This window comes from Dipodomys spectabilis, unplaced genomic scaffold, assembly GCF_019054845.1.
Source record: "Dipodomys spectabilis isolate Male_0828 unplaced genomic scaffold, ASM1905484v1 ptg000461l, whole genome shotgun sequence".
Lineage (NCBI taxonomy): Eukaryota > Metazoa > Chordata > Mammalia > Rodentia > Heteromyidae > Dipodomys > Dipodomys spectabilis.
This window is the reverse complement of record NW_024871138.1, coordinates 65567-90980: the sequence shown is the minus strand read 5'-3', so window position 1 is coordinate 90980 and position 25414 is coordinate 65567. Positions and strand designations below refer to the sequence as shown.

The following is a 25414-nucleotide window of genomic DNA, read 5'->3' as shown; positions in this document are numbered from 1 at the left end:
CAACTAAGTCTTAGCTTTTTTGCTCAAGGCTGATGCTTTGCCACTTGAGCTATAGCTTTTTGCTGAAGATGAGTCTCTTGGATTTGTCTTCCAGAGCTGGCTTCAAAACCTGGACCCTAGTCGGGCACCAGTGGCTTCCACCTGTAATCCTAGTTACTCAGGAGGCTGAGATCTAAGGATCACAGTTCAAAGCCAGCCTGGGCAGGAAATTCCCTGATACTCTTATCTCCAACAAACCACTAAAAAACTGGAAACGGTGGTGTGGCTCAAGCAGTAGAGCGCTCGCCTTGAGCTGAAGAGCACAGGAAAAGCACCCAGGCCCAGAGTTCAAGCCCCATAACCAACAAAAAACAGAACCTGGATCCTCTGATCTCAACCTCCTGAGTAGCTATGATTAAAGGCATGACCCACTAGTGTCCTACCTCCTAGTCTTAGAATGTCTTTCTTTTTAAACTTCCAATTTCAATGTAACAAAGATGTTTTAATACCAGAAGTAGCACCTAATGGTCTTATCCAGAGTGGAATCCATAGGAGATATGGTCCCACAGGGACCAGATTTCTTAGAATAATTACCTATAGAAAGGAATTCAAGTCTTATTCTAAGTACAAATGGAAAGACATTCTGTAATTGAGTTTGCATTAAAGAGTTCACATGCCCTGCTTTGTGGAGGCAATATTTGTGTATTTTTGGGGGAGAGAGTTGAAAATGAAAATGGGGAAACTCCCTAGCAAACTTGTTCCTGTCTTCAGGTAAAAGATGAAGGTAATGTGGACGGTACAGTAAGAGCCAGACTAACCCAATTCTGTCAATTAACAGCAATATGCCCAATTTATACACCCAGATGCACATTATAGCTCCATTGCAACATAATATTAATTGTTTTCACATTTCCTTTTACCCTCTAAATGGAAGATCATGAACTTACAGAGGGAGTCATCATAGGATCTAATTTAATTTCATTTGCTCTTGCAAAGTCATGAGAGGCCCAGTTAGCACCCTCATTTTATTATTGGTGCCCCTGGCAAAAAAAACCCTGGTTCAAGGTCCTGTCCCTTGCCTTCACCAAAAAAAGAGGGCATAAAGTATAAAAGCGGGGGGGGGGGGATGTTTTTACAGTTTTAGCCAAAATTGGGAAGAGAAACCTTCTCAATCTCTCTCTGCCTTTCCGCAATAGTGCTACAATTTATAGAAACAAAAGCCAGAAACATACATATTCAGAATCAGCTGTGGGTCCCAGTGAGTTGGGCTGGAACAAGTAAGTCACAAAAGCCCACATTTTATCTTTCCAGATTCCAGTGGCAGAGGCAACTTCGGCTCTCGGCATACTATTTCCATTAGGAGCTGGAATTGAGAAGACGTCTCCCTCCAAGAAAACCCCAAGCCTCCTCAGATGATTTTTGTTTTAAAGACAAAGCAAACACGCAAGTCGGGGTAATTTCATGGCTAGCAAGAAAAAGTTGAAGGCTTTTCTTGTCACCAGGACTGGGGTTTTAGCTCCGCCCCTCGGCCCGCCAGCGCCCCACCCCGAACTACATTTCCCGGCAGGCGCCGCGGCGGCGCCACGCACTTCCTCCCGGCACCCTCCACGGCGAAAAGGCCGAGCGGGCTCGCGGCCGACGCCACCAGGCTCTCGTCGTCGCTGCTGCCGTCGTCCACCTGAGAGACGCTGTTGTGGCCGTTCCCGCCGGCCACCATGTCCGCCCAGGCGCAGATGAGAGCCCTCCTCGACCAGCTCATGGGCACGGCGCGGGACGGTGAGTGGGGGCGGCCGGCCAGGCGCGGGGCTGAGGGCGGGAGTGGGACGAGGCCGCCGGGCGGCCTGCGGCGGGGGCCGCGCCCGAGTGCGCCTGCGCCGACGCCGCTGCCCTCCCGCGCCCCCGCCCGCGGGCGCCGGGCCTTTGTGTGAGCGGGTCCGCCTTCCGGGGCTCCGCGGCCGGGGCACCCTGGCGGGCCCCCTCCCGGAGGCCACGCCGGCCGCGTGGCTCCTGCGACTTGCTCCCGGCCGGCGCCGCGCTCCTCCGCGCGCGGGGAGGCGGTGAAGGGCTGGGAGCGGCCGGGCGGCCGCCGTCGGGCGGCGGAACTCCCCCGGCGTCCTCGGGGAAGAAGCCCCGCCCGAGGGGGCCCAGGGCCTCGACGTCCGGGCGCGCGCGCGCGTTCCCCTGCTGGGGAGCCGCGCGCTGACCTGCTCTCGCGAGGGCTCCCGCAGTGTTCACTCTTCCAGCCCCCGCCCCGGCCCCCAGCCACACAGCAGCGGTTAGGTAGGTTACCGTAGGGAGGAACGCAAGATCGCGATGGCCTCTCAGGAGAAAGCCATTGCACCCTTGGAAAACCTTATACCTGCCGTGGTTTGTGTTTTCTTTCCTACCGAAGTAATGGAGTTGTAATTTCACACTGGCACATTCGCAGGGCTGTGCAGATTCTTTGCACTTTATTTCATAGGTGAATAAGTGCTTTTAGCTTTCTTTGTATATGAGTTGCTTTTGAATTGCTTCCCATATTTTTATTTCATACAAACTGAACAATTGTGGCCCCTCTATTTTATTTATAAAGGTTCAGTGTATCTTTGCCTGCCTACATCAATCTGCAAGGGAGTTGCAGAAAAGCCTCATGTTCATCGAGCCGTGAGTCACAACCAATTTCTAAGCTGTTATAACAAAAAAGTGTTTGCTTTTTTCACAAATAACTTTAAAAGTGTAGTTTAGAAAGAAAAAAAACATTTTCAATAAAAAGACACTACATTAATCCTGGATGCTTGCGAGTCCTGAAATATATTCCTCCTTGACTATTACACAGCTCTGTGTCCTATACACAGATTAGCTTTAAAATTTGTCACATACCACTTTGCCTTTACTTTTATGTATCATTCCCCCTGACTTCCTTACTGCAGGTGTGGGCAAGAAAACTTTTCCTTTAAAACTTTTCAACAGCGGGCATAAAATTCTGCAGCTGAGTTCTTGAAGAATGCAGATGGGTACAGTATGTGTTGGAGCTCACAGTGTGTATTGACTAACCTAGTTCTTTTTTTGCCTTTTTTTTTTTTTTTTTTTTTTTTTTGGTGTTGTCTTGTAAAAAGTGACTCCCAGGTGCCAACTTTTTTAAGGGCGGGAATGAAAGGACAGTAGGAAAAATGAATTAACAGTCAGTGATAGAATTTTAAGGCTTTTTTCTTTGTGTAATTTTAAGCAAGATATTGCCCGTGCATTTGTCCGTAACAGAAAATAGCTTTTGTTGGTGGAAATTGCCAGCTATAGGTCATCAGTGGTGATTCATAGCACTGTGATTACATGGGTTTTAGTATATCAATCCCTACATGTGCATTTTGACTAATGGCCTTTTGGTGCTCAGCCTTTTACTTCTGACTCGACTTGTTTGGCACAGTGATGGAGTCAGATCTCATTAAGGGTGATTCTTCTTGATAAACTTACTATTTTAAAAAAAGTCTGTGTTCCACTGCAGTTGTAAATTATCTTTAGATCAGCTTTTCAGTATATGATGGGGAGAAGAAGTGATAGTCAACAAATCATCCAGGTGAATTTTTGTGCCAGACACTCTAATTTGGTTAACATTATAATACTGTCTTATTTAAAACCATAAATGAATTTCAGGAGACGAAACCAGACAGAGGGTCAAGTTTACAGATGACCGAGTCTGCAAGAGTCACCTTCTGGACTGCTGCCCCCATGACATCCTGGCTGGGACGGTAAGGATGTTTGGGGATCTCTTGGGATACTTGGTGTATAGAATAATTGGTACATTTCTTTTTTTTTTTTTTTTTTGTCGGTCGTGGGGCTTGAACTCTGGGCCTGGGTGCTGTCCCTCAGCTCTTCAGCTCAAGGCGAGCGCTCTACCACTTGAGCTACAGCGCCACTTCGGTTTTCTAGTGGTTTATTGGAGATAGTTTCGCGGTCTTTCCTGCCCTGGCTGGCTTTGAACCGCGATCCTCAGATCTCAGCCACCAGCGCCCGGCTAGTTGGTACATCTCTAAAGATTGAGTTCGTTTGATAAAATTTTATGTTATAGAACATTTTTTTTCACTCATAAAGCTCTGTAAAGGTATCTGGTTGGTAGTAATTTATAGTGAGATTGTTCCAATGAAGTAGTATAGGTCTTCTGATGTAGTGAAAAGTGTACTTTACCTCAGCCTTTGTAGATTTGGGTGGTTTGTTTAATTTCAGTTGATTGTATGCTAGATTTTTCATCTAGCCAAGCGCTAGGCCTCTTTTTTTTTTCCCCCCTTCTTTTCCTTCCCCAACAAGGAGCTCTATTCCTCCTCCCCTCACCACCACCCCCATCCAAGCCAGTCCTGGTCCTTGAACTCAGAGTCTGGGCATTGTCTCTGAGCTTCATTTGCTCAAGGCTAGCACTCGACCACTTGAGCCACATTGCCACTGCGGGCTTTGTCTGCTCATGTGATACTGAGGATTTAAGCCTAGGGCTTCATGCATGCTAGGCAAGCAAGCACTCTACCACTAAGCCACATTCCAGCTCCTAATACCTTTTTTTATTTTTTATTTATTTATTTTTTTGGGTCCGGTCATGGGGCCTGAACTCTGGGCCTGGGTGCTGTCCCTCAGCTCTTCAGCTCAAGGCTAGCGCTCTACCACTTGAGCCACAGTGCCACTTCCGGCTTTTTTCTTTTTGCTTATGTGGTGCTGAGGAATCGAACCCAGGGCCTCATGCATGCAAGGCAAGCGCTCTACCACTGAGCCACCTTCCCAGCCCCATACCTTTTTTTAATGCTGGAACTCAGGCTTAAACTAAGGACCTGATTACTGGCTCTTAGTTTTTGCTCAAGGTTAGTGATATACCAGTGAACCACAGCTCCACTTCTGCCTCCTTTTTGAGGAATTGAAGATAAGCCTCTCATGAATTTTCCTGCCCTGGTTGCCTTCAAACCATAGGCCTCAGAATCTTAGCCAGCATGAGCTACCATTGCCCAGCTTTGTTGGGTATTTGGAGATAGTTTTACAGATTTCATTGAGTTAACCTCAAATTACTGTTCTTTGCCTTAGCCACCTGAGTAGATGGGTACCTGGCCCTTAGTTGTTGTTTGATTTTTTTTCAGGTAGCGTCTCATTTTTTGTGTGTGCTAGCATGGAGGACTTTAATCCCCCTGTCTATACCTCCCAAAGAACTGTGATTACAGGTGTGGACTACTATTCCCAGCTTGTTTGTTGAGATAAAGTCTAGCTAACCTTTTGTCAGGGCTGGCCTTGGAACCATTAATTTCCCAACCTCTGCCTTCCCAAGTAGCTGGGACTGGTCTCCACGTCAGACTAGTGAACTGTTTTAGGTAGACTGGTGAGAAAAAGTGTCTCTGGGACCTTTGATAAGAACTCTGAATAATGAAAAAATAAACAACTGTTAAGTTCAGAGGTGTAGTGTGCTACGGGTTAGAAAGAGAGATCAGAGGAGCAGGAGGATTGCTGTTACTGTATCTGGATTGGTATGAGTAAAGCTATGGGAGCAAGTAAGTGAGGAGCCATGGACTGGATAATATCACTCCCGTCTTTGTAATTGGGTAAATACTCAACTCAGCATAGGCTTGGGGATTTTTTTTTTTTTTTTGGGGGGGGGGTCCGGTTGTGGGGCCTGATCTCTGGGCCTGGGTGCTGTCCCTCAACTCTTCAGCTCAAGGCTAGCACTCTACCACTTGAGCCACAGCGCCACTTCCAGCTTTTTTCTTTTTGCTTATGTGGTGCTGAGGAATCGAACCCAGAGCCTCAGGCATGCAATCAAGCACTCTACCACTGAGCCACCTTCCCAGCCCCTTGGGGATTTTTTTGTATTGGTTTTTTTGTTGTTGTTTTCTATTGTGGTAATACTAGAGTGAACTCAGTTCCTTGTGTGCAAGTGGTTTTCAGGGAAGAGGAAGAGAAAAGGCTAGAAGGGAGGAGGAAACCAGGAGATCTATTTGCAGATGAAGAAAATACTTGGTAAATGTGGGAAATAAACAAGTTTTGGGGTTGCTAATGGTTTTAGGATGAGGATTGGGAATTGAGATAGATAATAGACTGCTGAACAAGCACTTCTGAAGCTTCTCTAATTTGCCTCTAATGTTAATGATGTTTATCATAATGCAGAAGTTTTTTGAGCACAGTAGTTTAAGCTTAAAGTTATTAGAATTCCTGCTTTTGTGAGTCTCTCGTGTGTATACGCGCGTGTGCGTGTGGGTGCTTGCGTACTTGCGTGTGCATGTGTGCGCGCGCGCGCACGCATGCGTGCATGCCTGACAGTTCTGGGGTTGGAACTGAGGGCCTGTCCTTGATCTTTTTTTCTTTGCTCAAGGCTAGTGTTCTACCTCTTGGACCACATTTATGTTTCTGCCTTTTTTGGTAGTTTATTGGAGATAAGAGTTTCACACACTTTTCTGCCTGGACTGGCTTTTGAACCATGATCCTCAAATCTCAGCCTCCTGAGTAGGTAGGAATACAGGTCAGGCCCTACCTTTGTTGGGGGGGGAGGCCGGGGGGTAGTTTTGGGCTTGAACTCAGCCTTTGTACCCCTTTGGCTTGTTTGCTCATGGCTGGTGCTGTACCTCCATACCTCCAGCCAGCTTTTTGCTGGTCAATTAGAGGAACCTGGCGGATTTTTCTGACCCAGGTAGATTCAAACCTTGATCCTCCAGGTCTCAGCCTACTACTGAGTAGCTAAGATTACAGCTGTGTGTGACTTGACATGCACCTCTTTTTGGAGGGGGGGGTCTGTTGTGGGGCCTGAACTCTGGGCCTGAGCACGGTCCCTCAGCTCTTCAGCTCAAGGATAGCGCTCTACCACTTGAGCCACAGCGCCACTTCTGCTATTTCTGCTTATGTGGTGCTGAGGAATCGAACCCAGGGCCTCATGAATGTGAGGCAAGCACTCTACCACTGAGCCACCTTCCCAGCCCGACATGCACCTTTTTTTTGGGGGTCCAGTCGTGGGGCCTGAACTCTGGGCCTGGGCGCTGTCCCTCAGCTCTTCAGCTCAAGGCTAACGCTCTACCACTTGAGCCACAGCGCCACTTCCGGCTTTTTTTTTTTTTTTTTTGCCTACGTGGTGCTGAGGAATAGAACCCAGGGCCTCATGCATGCAAGGCAAGCCCTCTACCACTGAGCCACCTTCCCAGCCCCCCAACATGCACCTTTTTGACTGATACTGTGAATCTCAGTATATTCGCTGTTGTATTGTTTAGCGGACCAGAGCATAAGAATGCTTGGACTCAGTATTTTGACATTGGGGCTGGGAAGGTAGCTCAGTGGTAGAGTGCTTGCCTCACTTGCTTGAGGCCCTGGGTTTGATTCCTCACCATCACATAAATAGAAAAGGCCGGAGTGGCACTGTGGCTCAAGTGGTAGAGTGCTAGCCTTGAGCTGAAGATCTGAGGGACAGTGCCCAGGCCCAGAGTTCGAACTCCCAGACAGGCAAAATAGTAATAATAATATTTTGACATTAACACTCCAGACAGGTGCTGATGATTTACACCTATATAATCCTAGCTAATCAGGAGCCTGACTTCTGAGGCTTGTGGTTTGAAGCCAACCTAGGCAGGAAAGTCCATGAGACATTTATCTTTAAAAAGCTGGAAGTGGCACTGTGGCTCAAGTGGTAGAATGCTTTTTTTTTTTTGGTTGGTCATGGGACTTGAACTCTGGGCCTGGGTGCTGTCCCTCAGCTCTTCAGCTCAAGGCTAGCGCTCTAGCACTTGAGCCACAACACTTTTGGTTTTCTGACTGATTTATTGGAGATAAGAATCTCTTGGACTTTCATGCATGGGCTAGCTTTGAAACTCCATCCTCAGATCTCAGCCTCCTGAGTAAATAGGATTACAGTTGCGAGCCACTGGCGCCCAGCTGCTCACCTTTCTTGACCTGAAGAGCTTGAGGGACACCACCCCCGGCCCTAATCACAAGCCCCAGGACTGGTTTACACAAGTGCATGTTTTTGTTTGTTTTGGGTTGGTCTTAGGGCCTGGATACTGTCCCTCAGCTCTTCAGCTCAAGGCTAGCACTCTACACTGGAGCAATAGCACCACTTCCAGCTTTTTCTGCTTAGATGGTGCTGAGATGTGGAACCCAGGGCCTCATGCCATGCATGCAAGGCACTCTACCACTAATCCACTTTCCCGGCCCACATGTGCATGTTTGTGTGTGCGCGCGCACATTCACACAAACACACACCAATAACACTTCAAATCTGGACCTGGTTGTGCACCACTGTAATACCAGCACTAGGGATGTAGAGGCCGAAGGATCGAAGGTTCAAGGCTAGTAGGGGCTGTGAGACTATGTCTCAGAAAATAAAAGAGGAAGAGATTGTAGTAAATTGTTCTACACTTCCGGCTGGAACGCACACACAGAGTAGTAATTCAAACTGATCTTACTAGTACTATGTCATATTTAGTAATACAGCCTTCTGTTTTTCAAATCAGTCAGTGGGTTTATTGTCTATATATTGTCCAGGGGTATTCATCAGGTAAAGAGATAGCTAGAGCATTTATTTGGGTTCTGAATCAGCCACCTATTCTGCTATTTATTTTTGGTTGATTGTGGGGCTTGAACTTGGGCCTGGGCACTGTCCCTGAGATTTTCAGCTCAAGACAAGCACTCTACCACTTGAGCCACAGCGCCACTTCTGGCTTTTTATGTTTTATGTGGTGCTGAGGAATCGAACCCAGGGCCTCAGCATGCAAGGCAAGCACTACCACTGAGCCACCTTCCCAGCTCTCTGTTTATTTTATTTATTTGTTTTTTTGGGGGGAGGGTCCGGTCATGGGGCCTGAACTCTGGGCCTGGGCGCTGTCCCTCAGCTCAGCTCTTCAGCTCAAGGCTAGTGCTCTACCGCTTGAGCCGCAGTGCCACTTCTGGCTTTTTTCTTTTTGCTTATGTGGTGCTGAGGAATCGAACCCAGTGCCTCATGCATGCAAGGCAAGCGCTCTACCACTGAACCACCTTTCCAGCCCCCTGTGTTTATTTAACTATACAAAGAGCTATACCGAAAGCCAAGCGTTAAGTTCTGTGTTGTGACTGCCAAAACCTGACTTACTTTTTTCATTTCTTTTGTTTTTTCAGTTGTGAGGCTTGAACTCTGGGTTTGGATACTGTCCATGAGCTCTTCAGCTCAAGGCGAGTGCTTTACCACTTGAGCCACAGCGCCACTTTAGTTTTCTGGTGCTTTATTGAAGATAAGAGTCTCATGGACTTTCCTGCCTGGGCTGGCTTAGAACCTCGATCCTCAGATCCTAGCCTCCTGAGTAGCTAGGATTACAGGTGTAAGCCACCGGCAGAGTCTATATAAGCCAGACTGGTCTGGAAATTACGAAGGTTCTGCCTCAGAGTCCTGATGTGTGCTCTATTCCTGGACTGTTTGATCAGAATTTTATTTTATTTCATTTCATTTATTTATTTATTTATTTTGGGTCCGGTCGTGGGCCTGAACTCTGGCCCTGGGCGCTGTCCCTCAGCTCTTAAGCTCAAGGCTAGCCCTCTACCACTTGAACCACAGTGCCACTTCTGGCTTTTTGGTTTTTGCTTATGTGGTGCTGAGGAATCGAACTCAGGGCCTCAGGCATGCAAGGCAAGCGCTCTACCACTGAGCCACCTTCCCAGCCCCTGATGAGAATTTTAGTAAACCATAAATTGGTTAAACTTTTTGTTTAAATTGTGTAAACTTTTTGTTTCCCACAGCGGATGGATTTAGGAGAATGTACCAAAATCCATGATTTGGCCCTCCGTGCAGACTATGAAATCGCAAGTAAAGAAAGAGACCTGTTTTTTGAATTGGACGTAAGTTATATTTGGTGTATGTAAAGAATCTAAAAGTGAACTATCAAGAATAACGTACTATTTATAAATTATAAAGAACAGTAGTAAAATGGAAACTTGTAGTCCTGTCATCACTCAAGCTGAGTGCTAGGCTGTGACAAGTAGCATCTTTGGGTCTGTCAGCATATTACTACCCTGAATTTTACTTTTCCCTTTTTTCTGGTGTGCGCGTGTGTGCTTGTCTCATATGCCCGTGGTTGGGTCCAAACTCAGGGACTGTGCCCTGTGTCTTAGCTTTTTTTTTTTGCTCAAGACATGTTAAAAAAGTGTCTGGGATTTGACTGCCCCTCTGGTTTTGAAACAGGATCATTAAATCTCAGGTGCCCTACTTGACTATTTTGATAGTATCAGGGCTTGAATGCTGGACCTTGAACTTGCTAGGCACATGCTATGCTACTTCAGCCTTGTGACCAATCTTTTGTTTGTTTTTCTTTTTCCTTGTGCTGGTCCGTTTTTCCTTTTTCTTCGTGCTGGTCTTGGGCCCTGTTCCTGAGCTTTTTTGCTCAAGGCTAATACTCTACCATTTCAGCCACAGCTCCCCTTACAACTTTTTTGGTGGTTAACTGGACAGAACAGTCTCACAGACTTTCCTGCCTGGGTTCTCTTCGAATCACTGTGGGTGTGGGTTTGTGTGTGTGCACGTGCGTGCGCACACATGCACATATGTGCACACACATGCATATGTCCATATATAGTGAAATATTTGTGCTGCTGGTGGCTTATGTTGTAATCCGCTACTCAGGAGGCCAAAATCTGAGGATTATGGTCAAAGCCACACAGGTAGGAAAGTTGAAGAGACTATTTTTTCTATTTTTTTTTTGTCGGTTGTGGGGCTTGAACTCCGGGCCTGGGCGCTGTCCCTCAGCTCTTCAGCTCAAGGCGAGCGCTCTACCATTTGAGCTACAGCGCCACTTCCTGAAGAGACTATTTTTTAAATTTATTCTTGTGTATATGATACCAAGGATTCAAACCGTGGGCCTCCTGCATGCTATGCAAGCATTCTACCACTTCCCTAGGTCCCCCCCCCCTTTTGGGGGGGGGGGGAGGTCCAGTTGTGAGGCCTGAACTCTGGGCCTGGGCGCTGTCCCTCAGCTCTTCAGCTCAAGGCTAGCGCTCTACCACTTGAGCCACAGCCCCACTTCCGGCTTTTTGGTTTTTGCTTATGTGGTGCTGAGGAATCGAACCCAGGGCCTCATGCATGCAAGGCAAGCGCTCTACCACTGAGCCACCTTCTTAGCCCCTCCCCTGAGTCTCTCTTATTTCCAGTGAGCTACCAGAAAACTGGAAGTGACTTGTGGCTCAAAGTGGTAGAGCACTAGCCTTGAGCAAAAAAAAGCTCAGGGACAGTGTCTAGACCCTGAGTTCAAGCCCCAATTGACATGTTTTTTAATAAAAAAATAAATTATTTGCAGATCTGTGGCAGAAATTTTTGAATTCCAGAATTACATATGGAGTCTGACTCTGACGCTCTGCATTTCTCTAGTTTCTGAGACACTTTGGACCATCCTAAAGCTTTTTTTCTTGCCTGGCTCTGCTTTCAATTATGCTTTTATATAAGGAAAACAAATCCCTGATTACCTCCTAGCTCTCTAGTATCCTTGTAGTCTTGTGGACTGCCATCTTTTTTGTTTCATTTTGCTTTGCTTTTGACTGTACTAGGGTTCAAACTTGGTTATTGTTTGGTTTTTAAAAAGAGGTGGCCGAGTAAGAACAGCACCATGCACGTGGTATTCAGGTAAGGGATAGGTTTATTCATCGTTCCCGCTGACACCAGACCATCTTGGTCCTCCACGCGGTGGGGAAAGGCCTAGGAAAGAGAGAGCTGAGGAAAAGAGCTAAGAGAGCTAGAAAGGAGAGGAAAGTGCTAGAAAAGAGCAGAGAGCGAGCATCTGGGCCTGGGTTAGGCCTTATCTAGGGTATGGGCGGAGAAAGGTGTGGCCACATCAAGTTCAGATGTGTGACCTCAGCAGATGCAGATGTGACCTCTTCCAGGTGTCCCAGTTGCCTAGGTAACGCAGGTACTGGGTGGAGACTTTGCTGCCAGGAGGGTAGAATCTGCTAGCTATCCAGGAGCGGACCTTACAGTTATCATCATGTTTTTCTTGATAGAGCCATATCCCTATCCTTCCCTTTCTGCCTTTTTTTTTCTTTCTTTTTGCCTGTCTGGATCTTGAACTCAGGGCCTGGGTACTGTCCCTAAGCCTCTTTGTGCTCAAGGCTAAGCTCTACCTCTTGACCTACAGCACTTTTTCTGGCTTTTTCTGAGTAGTTTGTTAGAGATGAGTCTCAGGGACTTTCCTGCCATTATATTTCAGGTAAGGTTGATTTCACATGTTTGGAGGCATGGCTCACATAGCAGGGTTCTAGCTAAGCCTCAGATACAGTGTTTGAGTCCTGGTCTCAAGCAAAAAGAAAAGATGGATTTCTCATGTTTACCCATGGCCAGCCTCCAGACTGATTTTATTAGCTGCATAACTAATTACAGATGTACAACTATCATGTCCATATTTTTTGTTGAGATGGTCTTGGTAACTTTTTTTTTTTTTTTTGGTCGATCATGGGGCCTGAACTCTCTGGGCCTGGGCACTGTCCCTCAGCTCTTCAGCTCAAGGCTAGTGCTCTACCACTTAAGCCACAGCGCCACTTCTACCTTTTTCTGCTTATGTGGTGCTGAGGAATCGAACCTAGGGCCTCATGCATGCAAGGCAAGCACTCTACCACTGAGCCACATTCCCAGCTCCTGGTCTTAGTAACTTTTTGCCTCCTCTTGTATAGCTAAGATTACAGCCCTCTGGTATGCCTTCTGACAACTAACGCACTATGGTGTCTATTTTAGGAGACAGGACACAGATCATCACTCCTTAGTTGTTGTAATTGTTTTTGTCTTTTTATCTATTCCCTAAATTTGTTTATTTTTATGCTTATACTGGGCTTGACTTTGGGCCCTTTGCTCAGCTTTTTCAAAAATTCATGGCTGGTCACTCCCCCTTGAGCTACAGCTCCACTTCCAGCTTTTTGCTGGGAAAAAGAATCAAAGACCCGGGCTGGTAAGTTGGCTCAGTGGTAGAGTGCTTGCCTTGCATGCCTGAAGCCCTGGGTTCGATTCCTCAGCACCACATAAGCAAAAAAAAGCCACAAGTGGTGCTGTGGCTCAAGTGGTAGAGCGCTAGCCTTGAGCTGAAGAGCTGAGGGACAGCGCCCAGGCCCAGAGTTCAGGCCTCACAACCAGACCCCAAAAAAAAAGTGTAGTTGCACATAACTACATCTTAATATAAGAATCAAAGATCCTCCTGGATTTGTTTGCCTGAGCTGGCTCTACACTTCAATTTTCAAATGATAGATAGCTTTGTGTATAATCAGGATTACAGGCCCAAACCAATCGGCACATGGCCTATTTTATCATATTTGAGGTGAAAGAGGCTACTTTGCCCTCAAGATGAGGGAATAATGTTCTGTGGCTTACAAAGACTGAATGCATTTCATACAGCCTTTTAACACTGGCCCTTGTTCAACCTTTTCTCTCCCCAGAGAACTGAGTATAGCCAATGTGTTCATTCTCCTTGAGGTTTCTTGGTAAGATTATTGAGGATAGAAATTGTTTTGAAATTAAAGCTATTTTGAGCCACACATTGCTGCCTCAGGCCTGCAATCCTAGCTATTCAAGAGAATATCAGTTTTAAGCCAGCCTAGGCAGAAAATTCTATGGGACTTTTTTTTTTTTTAATTTTTTTAAATGTCATCTTTATTTTGTATTTTTTTCTCTTTGCTTATGTGGTGCTGAGGAATCAAACCCAGGGCCTCAGGCATGCAAGGCAAGCACTCTACAGCTGAGCCACCTTCCCAGCCCCCCATGAGACTTTTTATCTCCAAGTAACCAGCAAAAATGCCAGAAGTGGAGCTGTGGTTCAAGTGGTAGGGTACTAGCTTTGAGTTTACAAGTTCAGAAGTGGTACTATGGCTCAAAGTGGTAGAGTGCTAGTTCAAGCCCCACAACAGAAAGGTATAAAGAAAAGTAACATTGGGTGTCCGTGGCTCATGCCCATAATCCTAACTACTCAGGAGTTTGAGATCTGAGGATTGTGGTTCAAAGCCAGCCTGGGTATGTAAGTCTCTGAGACTCTTATTTATTTTTTTTTTTGGTCGGTTGTGGGGCTTGAACTCTGGGCCTGGGCGTTGTCCCTCAGCTCTTCAGCTCAAGGCGAGCGCTCTACCACTTGAGCTACAGCGCCACTTCCGGTTTTCTGGTGGTTTATTGGAGATAGGAGTCTCACGGTCTCTCCTGCCCGGGCTGGCTTTGAACCGCGATCCTCAGATCTCAGCCTCCTGAGTAGCTAGGATTACAGGCGTGAGCCACCAGCGCCCGGCAATCTCTCTGAGACTCTTATCTCTAATTAACCTCCAGAAAACCAGAAGTGGTGTTATGGCTTAAAGTGGTAGAGCACTATCCCTGAGCTGAAGAACTCAGGGACAGTGCCCAGGTCCAGAGTTCAAGCCCCATGACTGACAAAAAAGAAATAGATTCTGAGATTGTATAAATAGTTACTAATAGCTCTCTCTATCCCCTGAGCTAGGCAATGGATCATTTGGAGTCCTTCATTGCAGAGTGTGACAGGAGGACTGAGCTTGCCAAGAAACGACTGGCGGAAACACAGGAGGAAATCAGTGCAGAAGTTTCGGCAAAGGTATGTCTGGAAGGAAGGAAGGAGTCATTTGCCAGGTGCCAGTGGCTCAGACCTGTAATCCTAGCTACTCAAGAGGCTGAGAGCTGAGAGTTGAGGATCACGGTTCAAAGCCAGCCTGGCAGGAAAGTCCGTGAGACTTAACTCCAGTAAACCACTAGAAAACCCAAAGTAGTGCTGTGGCTCAAGTGGTGAAGTGTTCACCTTGAGCTGAAGAGCTGAGGGACAGCACCCAGGCCAAAGGTTCAGGCCCTACGACTGACCAAAAAAAAGTCTCATGGACTTACGGACTTTTCCTGCCCAGACTGGCTTTGAACCGCCATCCTCAGACCTCAGCCTCCTGTGTAGCTAGGATTATAGGCATGAGCCAGTAGGGGTTGAACTTGGCTTGGGTGTTGTCCTTGAGCTCCTTCACTCAAGCCTAGCACTTGACCATTTTGAGCTACAGCACTACTTTTCTAGTGGTTTGTTGGAGATAAGAGTCTTTCTTGCCCAGGCTGGCTTCAAACTGCAGTCTTCAGATTTCAGCCTCACTAGGATTATAGGCGTGATTTACCAATGCCCAGTACTAACAGCTTTTTTGCTGGTTAACTTCTTAAGATAAAGAGTTGGGGCTGGCTCCAAACATTAGCTCTCAGATTTCTGCAAGTGATAAAAAAAAACTCATGATATTTAAAATGCACATGTGATTATCTGTGGGTCTTAAGATGTTTGGTTTATTTTCAGTGTTAGCGAAAGAAATATGTTGAACAGAGCATTGGCTTATCAGAGGCATAAATGAAGGATCATGTTTTGAAGCCAGCCCAAGAGCTCCATGGCCTTGAGTTTGAGCCTCAGGAATGTGTTGAGAGAAAAAGTTACTTTCCTTGCATTCAAAACTTGGTTTCTGCTGGGCGCTAGTGGCTCAGGCCTGTAATCCTAGCTACTCAGGAGGCTGAGATCTGTGAATCGCGGTTCAAAGCCAGCCCGGGCAGGAGAGACCGTGAGACTCCTATCTCCAATAAACCACCAGAAAACCGGAAGTGGCGCTGTAGCTCAAGTGGTAGAGCGCTCGCCTTGAGCTGAAGAGCTGAGGGACAGCGCCCAGGCCCAGAGTTCAAGCCCCACAACCGACAAAAAAAAAAAAAAAAACTTGGTTTCTGAGGCTGGAAAGGTGGCTTAAGTGGTAGAGTGCTTGCCTAGCATGCATGAGGCTCCTAGGTTCAATTCCTCAGTCACCACACACAACAGAAAAATCTGGAAGTGGTGCCGTTGCTCAAGTGGTAGAGTGCTAGCTTTGAGCAAAAGAAGCTCAGGGACAGTGCCCAGGCCCTGAGTTCAAGCCCCAGGACTGGCAAAACAAAAAACTTGGTTTCTGCTTATTTGAATCTCTCTTCCCCTCAGGCAGAAAAGGTACATGAATTGAATGAAGAAATAGGAAAACTCCTTGCTAAAGCTGAACAGCTAGGAGCTGAAGGAAATGTGGACGAATCCCAGAAGATTCTTATGGAAGTTGAGAAAGTTCGTGCAAAGAAAAAAGAAGCTGAGGTTGGTGGAAAAGTGTCTTAGGAAAGAGGAATGTTAGTGGCTTGGTGTGGTGGCTGCTGCTGGTTATCTTGGCACTCCGGTGGAGGCTAAAGTAGCAGAGTAGAAAGGTGGGGCACTGATAACGGATTATAACAATTGTGAGTTCAATGATAAGAGCAAGGCAGAGATTTCCCTACCAGCCTCCCTCCCATGTTATCAACATCTCCCGTAAAGTAAAGTAGGTTACCATCAGTGGACCTGTGTTGACTCATCATTTCAATTTAAAGGCCAGTTTAGGTTGGGCTTTAGGTTGGGTTGATGCATATTCTACAGATCTGGGAAAGTATATAATAACCCATATCCATCACTCTAACAATTTACAGAGTACTTGTTATCCCTTCTTTCCCACGTATTGATTTCATGAAGGCAAATGTACCAGAGATGGGGTTATGAGGGTATGAATATCTTCCTTGGCGGTAGTCTCTAGGTAGAATGGGATGATCCTACAAAACCCCTTAGCTAAAACCACCTAACCCCACACACAAACTGAGTTGAGTAAAACAATAGGGGTGGAAAGATGAGCTGGAGAAAAGGGAGATGATATGTATGTTTGCATGCATGTATGTACCTGGCTGGTGTAGACCTGTTTCATTGCCACTCCTGGGGCTTGAACTCAGGGCCTGGGCACTGTCCTTGAACTTCTTTTGCTGAAGGCAACACTGTACCACTTGAGCCACAGCACCACTTCCAGATTTTTCTGTGTAAGTGGGACTGAGGAATTGAACCCAGGGCTTCATACATGCTAGGCAAGCACTCTACCACTCCCAGCCCTCAAGACACTCTTGCTTCTCCTCCAAAGGGCTGGGATTACAGGCATGGTGGCACCACCACTTCTGACTTGTCTAGTTGGTTGGGGTTTTTATTTATTATTACTTTTTTGTTGTTGGTCGAAGGGCTTGAACTCTGGGCCTGAGCGCTGTCTCTGTGCTCTTCAGCTCAAGGCAAGTGGTCTACCACTTGAGCCATAACACCACTTCCAGTTTTCTGGGGGTTAATTGGAGGTAAGTCTCACAAACATTCCTGCCCAGGCTGGCTTTCAACTGTGATCCTCAGCCTTCGAGTTGCTAGGATTTCAGGCATGAGCCACCAGTGCCTGGCTTGTTTTATTTTTGCTTATGTTCTTAGTTACTGGTCCTGGGGCTTCAGTTCACACTTGGGTTGCTGAGACTGGTGGTGCTCTACTAGTTAAGTCACACCTCTACTTCCAACTTTTTGGTGTAATTGGAGATGAGTCTTCACAGACTTTCCTGTGTAGGCTGCGTTCAAACTGTAATCCTCAAATCTCAGCCTCCTAAGTAGCTAGGATTACAAGTGTGAGGCATAGGCAACCAGCTTTTTAAGGTTTTTTGAAAACTCACTTTTACTGCCAAATTATTTCCATTTAAGATGTTGATACTATATAGTGGATTCTGGATGTCACCTTCATATCTCTTTTTCTCCAGGAAGAATACAGAAATTCTATGCCTGCATCCAGTTTTCAGCAGCAAAAGCTCCGTGTCTGTGAAGTCTGTTCAGCCTACCTTGGTCTTCACGACAATGACCGCCGTCTAGCAGACCATTTTGGGGGCAAGTTACATTTGGGATTCATTCAGATCCGAGAGAAGCTTGATCAGTTGAGGGTATGTTAATATAGTCCGTTTCTGGAGAAGCCTGAATAAGAGCTTTATGTTCTGGTGCTGGTGGCTCACACCTATCATCCTGGCTACTCAGGAGGCTAAGATCTGAGGATCATGTCTTTGTTTTTTTGTTTTGTTTTCTTTTCCATTTCTAGGGCTTGAACTTAGGGCCTCAGTACTGTCCAAGCCCTAAGCTTGAGCCCTTGAGTTGCTTTTGCTCAAGGCTAGCACTGTAGCTTTTGAGCCACAGCACTACTTCCATCTTTTATTTATATGGTACTGAGGAATTGGACCTGTGCATGCTAGGCAAGCACTCTACCACTGAGCCACATTACCAGCCCTAGGGATCATGGTTTGAAGCCACCTTGGGCAGGGAAGTCCCGGAGATTTTTTTTTTTTTTTTTTTCTTTCTGTCTGTCATGGGGCCTGAGTTCTGGGCCTGGGCTCTGTCCCTGCACTCTTCAGCTCAAGGCGAACGCTCTGCCACTTGATCCACAGCACCACTTCTGGTCTTTTCTGCTTACATGGTGCTGAGGAGTCAACCCAGGACCTCATGCATGCAAGGCAAGCACTTACCACTGAGCCACTTTCCCAGTCCCCAAGCATTCTTTATCTCCAATTAACCACCAAAAAACTAGTTGTAGAGCTGTACTTCAAGTGGTAGAGTGCTGGCTTTAAGACAATAAAAGCTCAGGGACAGTGTTCAGTCCCTGAGTTTAAGCCCTAAGACCTGAACAAAAGAAAAAAAGAGAGGGCTGGGAAGGTGGCTCAGTGGTAGAGTGCTTGTCTTGCATGCATGAGGCCCTGGGTTCAATTCCTCAGCACGACATAAGCAGGAAAAGCCGGAAGTGGTGCTGTTGCTCAAGTGATATAGTGCTATCCTTGAGCTGAAGAGCTGAGGGACAGCGCCCAGGCCAAGTTCAGGCCCCATGTCCTGTAAAAAAAAAGAGAGAGTATCTTAGCCAGGCACTGGTGGCCCATACCTGTAATCCTAGCTACACAGGAGGCTGAGATCTGAGATCGCGGTTCAAAGCCAGCCTGGGCAGGAAAGTCCATGAGACTTATCTCCATTAAACCACTAGAAAACTGAAAGTGGCATGGTGGCTCAGGCAGTAGAGCACTCACCTTAAGCTGAAGAGCTGAGGGGCAGCACCCAGGTCCAGAGTTGAAGCCTGTAACCAACAAAAAAAAAACATACAAAAAAACAGTAAAAATCAGGAAGTAGTGCTGTGGCTTCAGTGGTAGAATGCTAGATAGCAAAAATATTCAGGAGGTTTAAGCCTCAGGACCAGCCAAGTTTCTCGTGTGTGTGTGTGTGTGTGTGTGCGTGCGTGCGTGCGTGCGTGCGTGCGTGCGTGCGTGCGTTTCTCATGTGTCAGCTGTTGGGCTTGATTTCATGCCCTGAGTGCTGACCCTGAGCTTTTTCTGCTCAAGGAGAGCACTTTACCAATTTGAGCCACAGAATCAATTCTGGTTTTCTGGTGGTTAATAGGAGGTAAGAGCCTAATGGACTTTGCTGACCAGGCAGACTTTGAACTGTGGTCCTCAGATCTCAGCTTCCTGAGTAGCTAGAATTATAGGTGTGAACCTGTGTTGGCCGGCTTGTCTCACTTTTATTTGCTTGTTTTTTTAATTCCTTTAGAAAACAGTGGCTGAAAAGCAAGAAAAAAGAAACCAGGATCGCTTGAGGAGGAGAGAGGAGAGAGAACGAGAGGAGCGGCTGAGCAGGAGGTGAGTGTAGGTGGCCAGTAGCCACCGTCGTCCTCCGGCCTGTCAGCTTCTGCTCTGTCTACTGCCATATTGCTTGAAGGAGTGCAGGAATATATTCAGTCCAGTGAAATATAGCACGTGCCTGCCTGAAAGAGAGGTTCCTCCTCCCCATAAGAACCAGCTCCTTTGATGGCTAGGCACATAAGGAAACTGATCTTCCAGCAGCCAAGGTGCTGGGTTTTTTTTGGGTATTTTTTGTTTTGGGGGGGTTTTTTGTCAGTCATGGGGCTTGATCTCAGGGCTGGTACACTGTTCCCGAACAGTTTAGTTTGCTCAAGGCTAGCGTTCTACCACTTTTGAGCCACAGCACCACTTTTCTGGTGGTTAATTGGAGATAAGGTCTCACAGACTTAACTGCCCAGGCTGGCTTTGAACTACGATCCTCAGATCTCAGCCTCCTGAGTAGCTAGGGTTTACAGGCGTGAGCCACCAGCGCCTGACCCACGTTGCTGTCTTAAGCCCCCATCAGGAAAGGGCTTTTGATGGGCTGTGATAATTATTTACTTTGTGATTTGGGAGTACTGAACAGCTAAATGTGAGGGCTGGGGTTTGGATTCAGGATGCCTTTCCACTTTTTTTTTTTTTTGGTCAGTTGAAGGGCTTGAACTCTGGGTTTGGGCGCTGTACCTGAGCTCTCCAGCTCAAGGCCAGTGCTCTACCACTTGAGCCACAGCGCCACTTCCAGTTTTCTGGTGGTTAATTGGAGATAAGAGTCTCATAGACTGGCTCACTCATGGGCTGGCTTTCATCCACGATCCTTAGATGGCAGCCTCCTGAGTAAGATTGCAAGCATGAGCTCCTGGCGCCCGGCCCCTGCCACTCTTGAGAACAGAGCAATATCTCTGAGGGTAGGAGGGGTTCAGATGAAGTTGGTGGCAGTGTGAATCAGGCAAGGGGCAGATGGGCATCTGGGGTAAAGCATGGTATTTGCTTGTTGACCATGTGAAGTGTGTGAATGAGGAAGGAAGCTGCCTTTGCCATTTCTGGCCTGTGATTGCCACTTACTGGAGCAGGGAGGGAGAATGGAGGAGCCCCGTAAAGGGTAAAATTTAGCTTTGTCCATATTCAATTTCAGATGCCTAAGAAAGTATTAAGTCTCCACCTTACGTTTAGGGCCCCATCCCTGCGTTGGCAGTGAATTATGCTTTAGGGGTGTCAATTTGTCTTTTTTTCCCTTTTTAGGTCTGGCTCAAGAACCAGAGATCGCAGGAGGTAGGTTTCTAGATCCATCACAATGTTTAGTTGAATGTCTTATTTCTGAAAGCACTATTGTGGTTTGCTTTTTTTTTGGTACCCCTACTGGGGCTTGAATTCAGGGCCTGGGTGCTGTCCCTTACTTAGTTTTTTGCTCATGACTGGCACTCTACAACTGAAGCTATACCTCCATTTGTGGCTTTTTTGTTGCTTAGAGATAAAGAGTCTCAATAGCCGGGTGCCAGTGGCTCATGCCTGTAATCCTAGCTACTCAGGAGGCTGAGATCTGAGGATCACAGTTCAAAGCCAGCCCAGGCAGGAAAGTCAGTGAGACTCTTATCTCCAGTAAACCACCAGAAAACTGGAAGTGGTGCTGTGGCTTAAGCGGTAGAGCACTGGCCTTGAGCTGAAGAGTGCAGAGACAGCGCCCAAGCCACACAAACGACCAAAAAAAAAAAAAGTCTCAAACGTTTCTGCCCCAGCTGGTTTCAAACTGTAATCCTCAGATCTCAACTTCCTGAATAGCCAGGATTACAGGTATGAACCACCAGTGCCCTGCAACATTTTTCTTGTCAGTCATGGTGTTTGAACTCTGCTTGGGCCCTGTCCCTCAGATCTTCAGCTCAAGGTGAACACTCTACTACTTGAGTCTCAATGCCACTTCAGGTTTTCTGGTGGTTTGTTTATTGGAGATAAGAGTCTCACGGACTTTGCTGACTAGGCTGGCTTTGAACCATGATCCTTAGATCTCAGCCTCCTGAGTAGCTAGGATTATAGGCATGAGCCACCAGCACCCAGCAACATTTTTCCTTTTTTTGGGGGGGGGGGTCTGGTTGTGGGCCTGAACTCTGGGCCTGGGTGCTGTCCTTCAGCTCAAGGCTAGCGCTCTACCACTTGAGCCACAGCACCACTTCCAGCTTTTTTTTTTTCTGCTTACGTTGTGCTGAGGAATCGAACCCAGGGCCTCATGCATGCAAGGCAAGCGCTCTACCACTGAGCCACCTTCCCAGCCCCCAATATTTTTCTTAATACGTGATGTTTACTACTTTATGACTTTTATCTGGGCTGACTTGAGAAGGACATGCTGGTTGGGGCTCAGCACTATAAGAATTATCTCCAAGCCCCAATTCATTCTGAAAGGGAAGTTTTCAAAGGCCTGCAGGCTGACTAGAAGTACCTGGATCCTTCTTTAGAAGACATCATTCAGAGGAACAGTCAGATTAATCCATGGGACAATCACAAACATTGTGTACATTTGCAAGAGGAAGGGGAAACATAGTAGTTAGTGATGCTGTGGACAGAAAAGGAGCCTGAAAGTTAACCTAGTGGGGTTTGTCTCTCATGGAGCTTGGCCCCCAGCACTTCGATTTTTCTCAGGTCACGCTCCCGAGATCGGGATCGACGTCGGAGACGGTCAAGATCTACCTCGAGAGAACGGCGCAAATCTTCCCGGTCTCGGTCCCGAGACAGCCACCGACGTCATCGCAGCCGTTCCCAGAGCCACAGCCGGGGACACCGCCGGGCTTCCAGGGACATGAGTGCAAAATACAAGTAACTACTCTGACTCAGTACCTGCAGTCAAGAGTGAGCTCTTTGTGTTCCCAGGGTCTTGGGAGACTCTCAGTGGGTCCTTTAGCCACATCTAGTGGCCACACAGTTTGTGGGGACCCTGTCCAAGCAACTGTGGGACGCAGGGCTTGAGACGGTAGGAAGGTGTGAGCAGCTCCTGCCTGTCCCTCTGGGTGGTGTTGCACTGAACCAGGATTCCCCTGGTTCACAGACCATCCTGTCCAAGGCTTTGTGTTGTGACCAGGCTGTTGTTTATTTTGGCCTTTTTTTTCCCATTGTAGTTTTACCTAGTGTTTTATGTTCTATACCCATAATTTTGTTGCATTCTCCTTTTCTGTTTTTCTTATTAAAAATCTTTGTAAAGGTCATTTTTCTGTGGCTGCCTAACATTCCAAGTGGTAGGCAGGTAGCCCTAGGCTCTAGTGGTAGCATGACTGACTAGCCTGGTGTTGCTTCCTGAGTAGCCATCCAGAGGGGACAGCAGCCTCCTCTTAGCCTCTGGTTCCCCTTTCCCAGGTTCTCCAGGGAGCGCACATCGAGAGAGAAGTCCTGGGAGTGCGGACGGAGTGAGCGAGGGTATTCTGACTGGAGGCTGGAGAGCTCCAATGGGAAGACAACTTCTCAGAAGTCAGAGGAGAAGGAGGCTGGAGAGATCTGAACCCTAGTCCTGGAGCTGTAAATAGTCTGACAAAACATTCAACACAGCCTAAAGTTATTCTATATTTGCTGAATCCAACTCATCTTTTGTAGTTTAACATTTCTGTTGTTTGGCGCTAGCTGTGACTTCAAGTTGTACAGTTGCTCCTGTGTGTGGGGTTATATTGTATAGGAATAAATAGACCTAACGGGCTGCCTCTGTCAGCTATGCTAGGGTCTCTCTATGTCTTCTACATGAGGCAGTTCACAGGACCTGACCATATGCCAGGGCACTCCTAGAAAACACCCTTAACTGAGCCACATATGTTTGGTCCTTAGTGCCCCACTTGGCTCATGCTCCACGTCTCAGCTATTTATCCCTTTAGTACAGACTGCTGCGTTGTTGCTGTGGGTTGAGGGTGGTGGCTACACTGCAACCCTTTCCTTTAGAAGGAAGAGGAGGCCGGAGATAGGCCTGTAGACAATATCCACTGGACAGCCAGAGAGTCTTTGTGGGAGGAGATGCAGCCTTGGGGCAAACGTCCTGGGGCATTGTTGTGTGGCCCATGCCATAGGTGGGCTGTCGATTCCTGCTTGTCTCCTGCTGCTGCTCACAGGGGACTCATCCCCTTTTATGAAGTATGACTGACTGACGGAAACTGGACGCCCTGTGTATTGGAGGGTAGTCTGGGAGGACACAGATAGAGGACAAAGGCAGTTGTGGTTACAAGTTCATGACCCAGGTATGAAACTTGGCATGAGACAAGTGGGTAGGCCTTTACCTCTTGCAACACCTGGAACCTGTTAAGGGACAGGGTTGCCGGGGCTGCAGAAAGCCTTCCTGCCTCTTGATTTATCTGGAAAGGAGTGTTTTAAGAAACATTGTTGGGCTGGGGAAATGGTTTAGCAGAGTGCTTGCCTAGCATGCCCTGGGTTCTATTCCTCAGTACCACATACACAGGAAGTAGTGCTGTGCCTCAGATGGTAGAGTGCTAGCCTTGGGCAAGAGGCTCAGGGACCATGCCCGGGACTGGCAAAAAAAAAAAAAATGTGTAGAGCTATGTACTGATGGTGGCTTACACCAGCAATCTTACCTCCCAGATGGCGGAGATCTGAGGATGCTGTTTGAAGCCAGCCAGGGCAGGAGAGTCCTTTTGATACTATCTCCAGTAATCAGAAAGCCAAAGCAGAGGTGTGGCTTGTGGTAAAACACCAACCTTGCGTGAAGAAGCCAAGCAAGAACAAGAGGCCCTGGGTTTACTCTAATACTTGCACCAGAGAGAGAGATGTTGCTGTAATTCCAGTTCTCTTTAATTTCCCATGTTGCTCTGGACGGCCAGGGCACCTGAGGTCAAGCAAGCTTCAGAGCCCAACTGCCCTGCATTTGGGGCAGACAGTAACATGAGAGACAGTGCCACAAGCTCGAGCCCCGGAGGACCGGGTGGGGGTTCAGAACACCGGGTGCACGGCAGGCCGACACACAGCCGCTGAGCACACGGTGCTGCGGTGCTGCGGCTGCTGGGGCTCCTCGGGAGGTGCCTGCGGGGGGCGGGGGGCCGCTGCGGGGCGGACGGCCTCAGCCCCCAGTGGCCGCGGGGCTCTAGTCCGAGGCAGGGCGCCATGCCGTCCTCGGCGGGCCGCCCGCGTGCGAGCACGCGCAGCGCACACACACACCGCGCGCGTGCACTCGCGCCTCGGCAGGGCCGCCGCGCGCCCCCTGGGCTCAGCGGTACTCGGAGACCAGCGCCGCCGTCACCAGCCTCAGGAACTTGTCCAGCGAGGCCTGCATGGCGGGGCTGAAGTCCCCGGGGTAGTGCCGGGCGAGGGTCACCAGCAGGCAGTGGCCCAGGAGCTGCGGAGAGGAGCGCGGCCCCGCCGCGGGTCAGCACGCCCGGGCCCGCCGCGGGTCAGCACGCGCGGCCGCGGGCCCATCCGGAAGGGGGCGGGGCCACGCGGCGCGGATCGCGGGCTCACCTGGAAGTGGGCGGGGTCCACGCGCAGCGCGCGCGCGTGCAGGTCGCTCAGGGCGGACAGCGAGCCCGGCAGGGCGTCCAGGGCGTTCACGGCGAGGGTCAGCGCGGCGCCCACCTTCCGGCCGTGGGCTTGGATCCGGGCGGAGCCGCGGCTCAGGTCCCAGTGCGCGAAGTAGGTCCTGGTGGATGGGAAAGCCAGGAAGGTCCTGCGGGAGGAGGGGGGTGAGTGCCCTGGAGTCGGCCCGCGGGGGCCCGCAGACCTGCGCCCGCCGCTCGCACCGCTCCAAGGCCTCGGCCACGCAGACTCCGACGTTGTCGCCCAGCTTCTTCCACAGCGCGCGCACCATCTCGCCTTCCGCCGCGGACAGAGCCATCCCCGCCGTCTCCGGCGGCCCCGCCGCGCGGCTGCGCGCAGAGGCCTCCAGGGGCGCGGCCCGCCTGGTCCCGCCCCCTGCGGCCCCGCCCACGCGCGGCCCGCCTGGTCCCGCCCCCTGCGGCCCCGCCCACGCGCGGCCCGCCTGGTCCCGCCCCCTGCGGCCCCGCCCACGCGCGGCCCGCCTGGTCCCGCCCTCGCGGCCCCGCCCCGAGCGGCCTCGCCCCGCCCCTC

General features: G+C 48.6%; 2 protein-coding genes across 5 annotated transcripts; one reads left to right on the top strand and one right to left on the bottom strand.

Moving 5' to 3' along the window:
• Positions 1-1541: 1541 nt before the first annotated feature.
• On the top strand, positions 1542-23063 carry Luc7l (LUC7 like). Of its 4 annotated transcripts, XM_042668604.1 has the most exons (11): positions 1542-1755; positions 2552-2622; positions 3607-3701; positions 9667-9765; positions 14376-14486; positions 15867-16010; positions 17492-17668; positions 19308-19396; positions 20618-20647; positions 22007-22180; positions 22715-23063. In XM_042668604.1, the coding sequence occupies exons 4-11, from the start codon at positions 9670-9672 to the stop codon at positions 22854-22856; spliced, it is 963 nt and encodes a 320-aa protein (XP_042524538.1). In that variant the 5' UTR covers positions 1542-1755; positions 2552-2622; positions 3607-3701; positions 9667-9669; the 3' UTR covers positions 22857-23063. The 4 variants fall into 4 exon arrangements, with proteins under 4 accessions (XP_042524538.1, XP_042524539.1, XP_042524536.1 ...); XM_042668605.1 differs by lacking the exon at positions 22715-23063 and having other exon boundaries at positions 1544-1755; positions 22007-22566; XM_042668602.1 differs by lacking the exon at positions 2552-2622 and having other exon boundaries at positions 1594-1755.
• A 1494-nt stretch (positions 23064-24557) lies between these two features.
• Positions 24558-25183, bottom strand: Hbq1 (hemoglobin subunit theta 1). Its single transcript, XM_042668650.1, has 3 exons — positions 25087-25183; positions 24809-25013; positions 24558-24686 (listed from the first exon to the last, which is right to left on the bottom strand). The coding sequence occupies exons 1-3, from the start codon at positions 25179-25181 to the stop codon at positions 24558-24560; spliced, it is 429 nt and encodes a 142-aa protein (XP_042524584.1). The 5' UTR covers positions 25182-25183.
• Between the last annotated feature and the right edge of the window lie 231 nt (positions 25184-25414).